The following is a 10,632-nucleotide window of genomic DNA, read 5'->3' on the forward strand; positions in this document are numbered from 1 at the left end:
TCACAGAGAGTCAGCATAAAGTGCTGGAGGAGGCAGAAGATCAACCTCTGCAAACTGGAAGTTTTCTGCCTCTCTGTCGTGAACAAAGAAATAGTTAAAGAGGAGGCATTAATAACACAATGCAGTCTTTGCTGTCTCTGATTCTTTAAATGATGTAAAACTTGATTATTTCATGATTATTAGAATGGAGATTATAAATTGGGAGTTTTATAGTTATAGTATAAATGTTATTGAACGAGATGAAATATTAGGGATGTCAAACAATTCTATTTTAATTTTGATTATAAAATTACAAGATATCATGATTGATTAAATCCAAATGGCGAAGCAAGTCAGCCCCAGGCCCATATGCAAAAAAAATTGCCGACTTGGTTAACTTGTTAATTTTACTTAAGTACATAACGCGAGTATTCACAATCTGTTTTATTTATGTATAAACGCTTAAAATAATAATTAACGTTTTCAATTCCATTCATTTTTTCGGTCAGCCTATAACAAATGTCAATTTTATAATAGAATAAACAATGTGTTTTACGGTCTTTAATTTGTAGTGAGATAACTATATTCGCATCAGAATATTAACCCCTTAACTGTCGCCCCCCATTTTTAAAAATAGGCAAACTTCAATTGTTGTAATTCATGAACACTTTGGAATACAGATCTAAGGTTGGTCTCTTTTTAAAGACGACAATCAGCAGTTTATTGCAGAAGTTGAAAAAGTATCAACAAATTCTGAAAGTTTAAATTTACTGTAAACAAAATGCACTGTACAATTTATATATTTTCTATAAAATACATATTTTACATAACAGGTTTTATCCTAAATTTGATATCAAATTAAAGCCTCACATGTAAATAAGTTATGTTCCAAATTTGAAGTTGATATGAAAAAAATTAAGGTTCCTGTGAAAGTTTGTTTAGGGCGTTATACCACAAACAGCCACCGGGTGCCACTGCCATCCAAATGCCATATATATTCTTTTCTCCATTTTTCTGTCACAAAAGTCTAAATTTTTCAGAAAATGTTTAATCAATCACAAAATAACCACCAAATATGCAATCCTGAGACTCAGACCTTTCCAATGATGTTTTTTGACAAGATTGTAAAAAGTTGTGATTCTAAAAGACCGTAATGCATTTTGTAATATGACACCGCTAAGGGGGAGGAGACCGCCAAACGATTTTAAAGTACCATTTCCATGGTAAAGCAATGTCCGATTTCAAAATGGTTTTCACATGATGATTCTTGAGCTTCTAATAATTTATGATGGTTACTAAAACATTTGATAGAAAAAAAGGACAACGGAAAAAAGAGTGCCAAGCGGTGAGAGTTAAGGGGTTAAGCGGCATGTGCATCAGTGATCTTTTCCTCTTTAATATTTGCAGTACGAAATAAACGTGAACAAAACAAAAAAAACAACAATAAAACTTGAATAAGTCATAAAAGTAACAACATTTAGCCTACCTCAGAAAAGCCAACAAGCCTATAACTTTGTCAACATTGCTTTATTTTTCTCATAAATCAGCTAGTTAACAGAGTTAAAGCCTGCGTTTTTATTGCTGTATTTCATGTTAAATTTGAAAACAGGTTGGATGCCACAGACTTTTTTTTTCCTTTTTTGTGGGTTGAGTAGCTGGAATTGTCACATTAACTTTACGCAATATAACATGATTTTATTACATGAATTAGTTTTAAAGTTGTAATTTAAAGCATTCTATGGATATATTTATCATGCCTGTGAGGCAAATATTTGCTGAGGTTCTGATCATTTTTGTAAAGCGCTTATCAAGACAGAGACGGCAGAAAGCGCATGTTTGTTTTCTTTAGCTATTTTACAAAAGCACAATGTTTCGTTGATATTGGAAATACACACAAATAAAAGTAGACATTTTGCAGTTCCAAATGATATATTACTCTTACCTTTAAAAGCAAAAATGGTGTATTAGGTTTCCACTATTAATAATAAAAAAACAAAACGCAAGTGATCGTGCTGGCGCTTCCATGTCCTGAAAAGTGCGCTTTAGCTTCCACTCTCTGCACAAACTCTTGAATATGCATCTAACAGCCACATTTATCTAGGTTTGATGTTTAAATTAATATTGTGAAATGCATCAAGTATTTTTTGTCTATAGATTTTATTTTAGGCAAGTCGTGTTGATTTGAGAAGGCTAAATTGATCAAACATGCTCAACTCATTGCCGCTGGCCGCTTGGTCATTACTTAAGGTTGAATTTGACAAACATAAAATGTTCCAAACATTTCTGAATTAACTTCATAAAAAAAAAAAACATTTATATATATATAAATATTTATATTTATATATAGCCACTTTGCCATTAAAATCCAAAAGTGAACTATATTAATAAATGCAACACAGGCTCTGTTTTTGCTTGAAACAAGCAAAATAATCTGCCAATGGGGTAAGAAAAATAATCTTGTTTTTTGTTTGCAATAAGATTTTTTTGCCTACCCCACTGGCAGATTATTTAGCTTGTTCTAAAATAATTTACTTGTCTTGAAAATCGTCCTTGTTTTAAGAATCGTTTGATATTTTGTCTGGAAGCAGTGCATGGTGTAGGGGAATATACTGGTCTTTGTTACTACACAATATTTCTTTGAATCATCTTCAAATACTCAAATATGTGCGTTTATCTGTAGTTTCAAACTACTCACTGTGTCTGAACATCTTCAATGCTCCAGTCATTGAAAGGATGATGAGCAGAAGAGTTGCTATCAACTGAGGAGAAAGAGGAAACCAGGATTAATCTACAACAAAGCACATAATAAATACTTAACACTGAGAAAGTAAAAATGCATACATACACATCTCAGGCATAGAGACAGCTTTGATCTGACTCCTAGAAAGTGAAAAACGAGATGTACAGCTCTAGAGATCCGTGTACAATTCAGACACAAATCTGTGTTTTATTAAACAAAAATCAAGCTTACAAATTTTCAACAGATAGTGACAACGTGTCATCTTCATACGTCCATTCCTCACTGTCATCAGTGACTGGATGTATAGAACAGAAAAAAAAGCACTACATTGACATTTTTGATCATGTATTGACATGCATAAGAACATTTATAATTGTGGCCCAAAATATTGGCACCCTTTTTCCAAAATACTCCACAGTTTCTTTCAGAAACTGAAGTTAATGCATCTTTTGAAATCCACATATTTATGACTGCGGCGTGCAGCTGAACAAAGAAAAGAATCTGCTAAATATTAATTTAAGAGAAAATCCTAAAATAGTGTATTTAAGTGCAGGGGCGCCAATATTATTGCCCTTGATGGTATAAAGAGGGGAAAAAATAAAACTTACAGCTACTTGTAAGCACAGGATTCTGATGAGATGACCTGCAAAATCAAACCATTTGAAAGTTAGACCAACATGTCATCATTGTGCATTTCTGCATGATGTACATTGCAAATTCTGTATGATATAGAAGCCAAATTGTTTAAGATATTATGGATTACAGCAGTGCATTGCCTATTATTTTGTCAAATAGTTATTGAGTTATTGACTATAGAGGACATTACTGGATGTTACTTGGATGTAGCTTTCCCTTTTATCATGAGATGTAATAGATAATACTTCAGGTTTAGGAAGCAACATTCTGTGGACATTAAATTTTGTTGGGATGCTGGCATTTTTTTAGTCAATATAATAATTATCCATTAAGTTAAGAATCAAAGACGATACCGTAAAACAACAAAAAACTATTAAGACAACTTCATTTTTCACATTATCACAGTTTATTTGCTACAATTTAGAAAATGGTAATAAAATATGACAAGAACTCAGAGTTAAATTGTGTCAGATAACTTTGATACTAAGTGGGGATGCACTGAAATGAAAATTCTTGGCCGAAGCCAAACAAAATTAAACACTGGGCTGAAGGCCGATTACAGAACATGTTTTTCCATGTTTTTCCCCTCCCTATGTATTTTGTCTTTTTTTTCACCATTGCATAAATTAAATAGCTAAAATGTGCTTTTACAGTTCAAAAAAATATATAAAATTATAAAATAAATCAATTACACACTGCAAATGCTTTTCTTACTTAGATTTTTTTGTCTTGTTTCCAGCCAAAATATCTAAAAAAAAATCATGAATCAGGAAGGATTTTCTAGACAAGTAAAAATTATCTTGTTTTTAGTAAAAAGTCAAAATTAAGTGAGTTTTTGCTTAAAACAAGCAAAATAATCTGCCAATGGGGTAAGAAAAAAAATCTTATTTCAAGCAGACAACTAGATTATTTTTCTTACCCCATTGGCAGATTATTTTGCTTGTTTTAAGCAAAAACTCACCTAATTTTGACTTGTTTTTACTAAAAACAAGATTCATTTTACTTGTCTAGAAAATCCTTCCTGATTCAAGAATTTTTAGATATTTCGGCTGGAAACAAGACAAAAAAATCTAAGTAAGAAAAGCATTTTTTGCAGTGCAAAACAACAATTTGAACATATTTACTTAACACTGAACATTGTTAACATTCTAGTAGACATTAGAGCCTACCAACAAAGCACAATTTAACTTAAAATTAATAAGTTAGTAAAATAATATTTATTAATATTCAAATAATAGCCATTTTTAAGACCCCCTTCTTGAATCAGGCATGTGTTTCTAATGTCCAAATAAATGCGACCTTACAAAGCAGAATGTTATAATAAATCTATTAATAGAGCTGTTGTAATGATTGTTATTATTTTTGTCTTTATTTTATTTTACAGTACAGCTAAATTACAATACTAACATTTATGAATGTTGATATTTATTTTGGTGGAAACCCGCAAGAAGACCTCAGTACTACTTTTTGCTGACAGCAGCAGATTTATGAATGATTCTCATTACGCAGATGAGATAAATACAATCGCTGCGTGTATTAGACAACATAACGTTATGTAGTTTATTTTCGTTTATAACATTTACTACCTTTGGGAGAACTCAATTTTTACTCGTCAAGAAAATCCTTTTTAATTTAAGCATTTTTAGATATTTTGGCTGGAAACGAGACAAAAAAAAAAAATGTAAGAGAATTATTTTTTGCAATGTTTAACAAAACATTGTCAGGTCAAAGTTTCAAATATAATTTTGGTTCCCCATGTTTTATCAGTTTTACTGGTAGTATTTTTTGAATATAAATATCACAGTTCACTCTACTTTGCTATCCTCACTTACATAAATTAACTATAGACGTTTTTCCTGAATGCAGAAGTCATGCCTGCTTTGCATTTCCGGTCTCCAGTGTTTCTCGTAGTTTATATTCCCAGCTGTTAATCTAATGTTAAACCTATTAAAATGTTTTTAAAAAGCACATAGCTCCATTACTTTGCAATGACCGTCATTTGTCTGTGCCTCACTCCTCATAGTTTAATGAGTGTGTAAATGACATGAAGCTATTGCTATTTGAAGGTATTGAAGCTATTTAAATGGGTTCCTATGGAGACCCTATATAGTGTTCTGCACCCATTATAAAAAATGATATGATATATCACAACCATTACACTGCAAAAAATGCTTTTCTTACTAAGATTTTTTGTCTTGTTTCCAGCCAAAATATCTAAAAATTCTTAAATCAAGAAGGACTTTCTAGACGTTTTTCAGAAAAAAAAACAAGTCAAAATTAAGTGTGTTTTTGCTTGAAACAAGCAAAATAATCTGCCAATGGGGTAAGAAAAATAATCTTGTTTTCTGTTTGAAATAAGATTTTTTTTTCTTACTCCATTGGCAGATTTTGCTTGTTTTAAGAAAAAATAACTTAATTTTGGCTTGTTTTTTTCTGAAAACAAGAAAATAATTTTTACTCGTCTAGAAAATCCTTCTTGATTTAAGAATTTGTAGATATTTTGGCTGGAAACAAGACAAAAAAATCTAAGTAAGAAAAGCATTTTTTGCAGTGTAGTAGTAGCCAATCTATGGTCTAACTTGGTAGTTAATGTATATAATGCATGTTTTTTTAGCTATGAATATATTGTCCATTGTTGGTTCATTTTGTTCTTTACCTGCTGCTGACACTAAGGTTATCTCCATCGGTGTGGCCTCGTCCGGCAGCCTGTGACACCTTTTTTCCCAGCTCAAGCATCTCCTTTATGTTCAGCTCCACATTCATCACAGATATGTACCCATCTATAAACGCAAAACCAGAATCAGTGAGACATGATACAGACCAATGCAAGAGATTTTCTACGGTGAAGTCAAATAAATCGAGTTGTTGTTGGACAACAGTGGCCAGTTTTAATTAATCCTAAAGAGTAGTGAGAGAAAAGAACATAGAAACAGTTTCTGCACGACTAAGGGATTTTCTAAAGCGTCTCACATTTGTTGTTGCGGTCTCTGGCGAGCCATTTGCCCTTGGGGCAGTTGACTGTTCGGATGATGCTAATGAGATCCCCACTTTTGACAGGCAGGTCGTATTTCCGGAGTTTGCTGTCTGCCAGCACTCTGGCGTGATACATAGGCTCTTCCAGGCCAGTGATCTATTGAGAAATATGAGAAATACATCAAGACCTGCCTAAAAGTTAATGCAGTGACATTTACTTAACAGAGCGAGTGGCATCTGGAAAAGTGAACCGTCATATTCTTTAAAATAAAAGCTAAACAGTTTGAAAATACAGTACCAGTCAAAAGTTTGGACACACTTGACTTAAATGTTTTTCATGATTTAAAACTATTTTTTAGTCAAATATTAATTAGTTTAAAAAAAAAAAAAATACAATATATATTTTAAATAATTTAAGTAAATTTTTAAATACAAATTATTTTATTTTCAAATACAATTTGTGCCAAGGAATGATTCTCAGATTGCTTTTAAGAAAAAACAAAGTTACAAATTTTTTCCCATGGAAAAAAAAACATTCTTAATTTCAAAAACTAACTGAGAATCATTCCTTGGCATGATTTGTAGTTGAAAATAAAATAAAAATGTTTTTTTTTTTTATAATTAATGTTATTCATGATCTAAAAACTCAAAGTAGTTTTTTTGTCAAATATTAAGTCAAGTTTGTCCAACTTTTGACTGGTAGTGTATATGTATGCTGACAACCATAGTATTCATGCACTTCAATTCACTTTAAACTTCTTGTGCATCTCGTTTCTCTTTTTATCCTTCTCTTTCTGTTCTTTCTTCTCTTTCTCCAGACGCTGCTTTTCTTTCTTCTTCTGCTCTTTATCCTCATGATGATCAGGGCACAGCTGCTTCTTTCTGAAAGAATCATATAGTTTTTTGCAGGTCAGCTTCGATCTTTCTTTTGAATATATATATATATATATATATATATATATATATACACACACTGGCAAATAAGATTTGTCCTTTTTTTATGCGCAATTAAACATTTAGATATGTTACAGGCCATGTAAGGATAAATCTCAAGATGTATTTTATTGTATGTTTATTTATTTTTTTAAATGCATATCTTTTACTAAAAGAACATTTGCAACAAGCTGGAAATTATAAAGATATACTGAGATATTGTAACAAAACGGATATTATAATACCGATCATGGTGGCCATTTTGATCTTCAGCTGCATGAGACCTTCAAATTGTAAGAAAAACACAAAAAAGTTAATAAAATGTATATTTACTCTTTACTTAAACAATGGACTGCATCTGAAAACAAATTGCATTCAGTTTTTAGACAAGATTAGAGTTAAAAAACACTGACAAACCAGTGAGTGACATGCCATATGTTCCTCCAGATTTCTTCTTTCTGTCAAACAAATAAATAAGGGTCAAAGACGTTAAAATGTCCACAAAGGAATTTTACACATTAAATGCAAGTAAAGTGTCTACGTTTAAGGTTTCAAATAAGTTTTTGGAGAATAAATAAATTTCAAAATTCAGTGTAACACAATATTTATGTAAACATTCAAACAACATTCTTATTCTGACTTGTACATATTAAAATATATAAAAGAATAAGGGAGCATCTTCAATTTTATTGTGTTTTAAATTAGTAAAAAATTCTTACTGACAAACAGGCAAATTTTAAAAAATTTAGAATTACAACAAATTAGCATTTGGGGTGAAAATTATTTGCCTTTTAGTATGTCATAAATTGATTTTTGTTGTAAAAATGCCTGACAAGACTGTTACACCAAATGAAATTTTAATGGGCGTTTTCTATAAATTAGGGAAAAATGTATAATATTTTATTTTTTTGCTCAGAAAAACTAAAATGTAGTTAAAATAAAGCTTTTTTTCCAGCACACATGGTATCATAAAGGACTATTACATAATACAGGTATGTGCCAAAAACAATAGAATATCAAGGGAAAGTCCATTTCAATAATTTGTTTCAAAAAGTAAAACTTGTATGTTAAATTAGTTCACTGCACACGAAGTAAAATATTTCAAGCCTTTATTTGTTTCAATTTTGATGATTATGGATTAAAGCCAAAAAAAAAAAAAAAAAAAAAATCCAATATTTCACAAAATTGGAATATTTCATGTGAGCAATTTAAAAAATGATCTTAAACACATGTTGGCCTTCTGAAATGTGTGTTAATGTACTGTATTATGTCCTCAGTACTTTGTTGGGCCTCCTTTTGCACTAATACCAGCATCAAGGCGGCGATCAGCCTTTGACACAGTTGAGGTGTTATGGAGCCCAAGTTGCTTTGATATTGGCTTGTCTGCATTGCGGGGTCTCTGTTCCCTCATCTTCCTTTTGACAATACCCCATAGATTTCCAATGGGGTTTAAGTCAGGCCAGTTTGCCGGCCAATCAAGTACAGTTACTCCATGGCTATTAAACCAGGTACTGGTAGTTTTGGCTTTGTGGGCAGGTGCCAAATCCTGCTGGAAAATAAAATCATCATCTCCAAAATGCTTGATTATGCATCAAGCCACTCCTGAACCAAAAACTACATCAGAAGCGTCTGTGCTGGGCTAAGGAGAAAAAGTACTGGTCTGTTGCTCAGTGGTCCCAGGTTCTGTTTTCAGATGAAAGCTAATTTTGCATTTCATTTGGAAATTAAGGTCCCAGAGTCTGGAGGAAGACCAGAGAGGCACAAAAGTCAAGCTGCTTCGAGTCCAGTGTGAAGTTTCCAGTCAGTGATGGTTTGGGGAGCATGTCATCTGCTGCTGTGGGTCCATTGACTTTTATCAAGTCCACAGTCAACGCAGCTGTCTACCAGGAAAATTTAGAGCACTTCATGCTTCCTGCTGCCAACAAGCTTTTTGGAGATGATGATTTTATTTTCCAGTAGGATTTCGCACCTGCCCACAAAGCCAAAACTACCAGTACCTGGTTTAATAGCCATGGAGTAACTGTACTTGATTGGCTGGCAAACTCGCCTGACTTAAACCCCATTGGAAATCTATGGGGTATTGTCAAAAGGAAGATGAGGGTACTGAGACCCCGAAATGCAGACGAGCTGAAGGCCAATATCAAAGCAACTTGGGCTCCTTAACACCTCAAATGTGTCAAAGGCTGATCGCCTCCATGCCACGCCGCCTTGATGCTGGAATTAGTGCAAAAGGAGGCCCAACAAAGTACTGAGGACATAATACAGTACATTAACACACTTTCAGAAGGCCAACATGTGTTTAAGATCCTTTTTTTATTGGTCACATGAAATATTCTAATTTTGTGAAATACAGCATTTGTTTTTTTGTTGTTGTCTTTAATCCATAATCATTAAAATTGAAACAAATAAAGGCTTGAAATATTTCACTTTGTGTGTTGTGAACTAATACACCATACAAGTTTCACTTTTTGAAACAAATTATTGAAATAAAAGGACTTTCCCTCGATATTCAAATTTTTTGGCACATACTTGTATATACAACATAATATTAATCTGTAAATGATACTATACATTAAATATTGCAAAATGAACTATATCTGTAGTTTAATAACTTAATAAATGCCAATTACGGGAGATAATCACTCACCTCATGGCCGCTATCAGCATATGGATCTGAAAGAGAAATCGCATAAATCACATTTTCTACAAACCATTCATTTTCTGTAAATGAAACAGTATTGCTAGAATAATGCTTACTTTTAGGAGCTCCTTTATACTTATAAGAGCTTTGAGAAAAATAAAACCTGGGCCTGGTTTCCACATCCTCATAAACATTATCAAAGGTTTGATGTAAATGCCCTTCCTGAGAAGAACTATGAAAAAAAAAATAAAAAATTTGTTGGCAACAAGTCTGATTAGTCTTGATCTCTTCATAATGAAAACTGCAGAACAATATTGAGGATGCAAGTTTAAGCCTTAAAGTCAAACTGTTTAGATAGCTATTTCAGTAACATCCCATAAATTAAACGCATGCATTTACATTGTTTCCAATGGAAGTTGGTGTTCACTGCTCATAAGTGGTCCATTCATTCTCAGATCAGAGGCCACTGATTCTGTAGTAGATGTCAGGATCCCAACATTTCTCATCTCTTCAGAAGGCTCTTCAGTGTTCTTTAGACCAGCCCATTGTAAATCCAGCCCATTGTCTTCATTTAGCACTGGTGGTGGAGGCAATGAATCGAACCCTGGAAATTCAGTGGCCTCTAAATCCAGAGCCGCCAGATTTATGCCATTAGCGTCTGCAGATTCTGGCACAGAAAGATCAAAATCTGGAAATTCGGGGGGAGGTATGCTTGCATCCTCAAGTGATG

At 32.7% G+C, this 10,632-nt stretch overlaps 1 protein-coding gene across 1 annotated transcript in view; it reads right to left on the reverse strand.

Moving 5' to 3' along the window:
* LOC141343617 (uncharacterized) overlaps window positions 1-10,632 on the reverse strand; it is a 16,572-nt gene continuing 5,940 nt past the window's right edge. Inside the window, exons 7-16 of the mRNA XM_073848197.1 lie at window positions 7,679-7,719; window positions 7,507-7,545; window positions 7,078-7,210; window positions 6,326-6,485; window positions 6,012-6,135; window positions 3,328-3,362; window positions 2,951-3,014; window positions 2,825-2,859; window positions 2,675-2,738; window positions 1-73 (exon numbers count right to left, since the gene is read on the reverse strand). Of these exons, the coding sequence (XP_073704298.1) occupies window positions 1-73; window positions 2,675-2,738; window positions 2,825-2,859; window positions 2,951-3,014; window positions 3,328-3,362; window positions 6,012-6,135; window positions 6,326-6,485; window positions 7,078-7,210; window positions 7,507-7,545; window positions 7,679-7,719 (768 nt within the window). The remainder of the gene's footprint in view (window positions 74-2,674; window positions 2,739-2,824; window positions 2,860-2,950; window positions 3,015-3,327; window positions 3,363-6,011; window positions 6,136-6,325; window positions 6,486-7,077; window positions 7,211-7,506; window positions 7,546-7,678; window positions 7,720-10,632) is intronic.

This window comes from Garra rufa, chromosome 10 (genome assembly GCF_049309525.1).
Source record: "Garra rufa chromosome 10, GarRuf1.0, whole genome shotgun sequence".
NCBI classification, from domain to species: domain Eukaryota; kingdom Metazoa; phylum Chordata; class Actinopteri; order Cypriniformes; family Cyprinidae; genus Garra; species Garra rufa.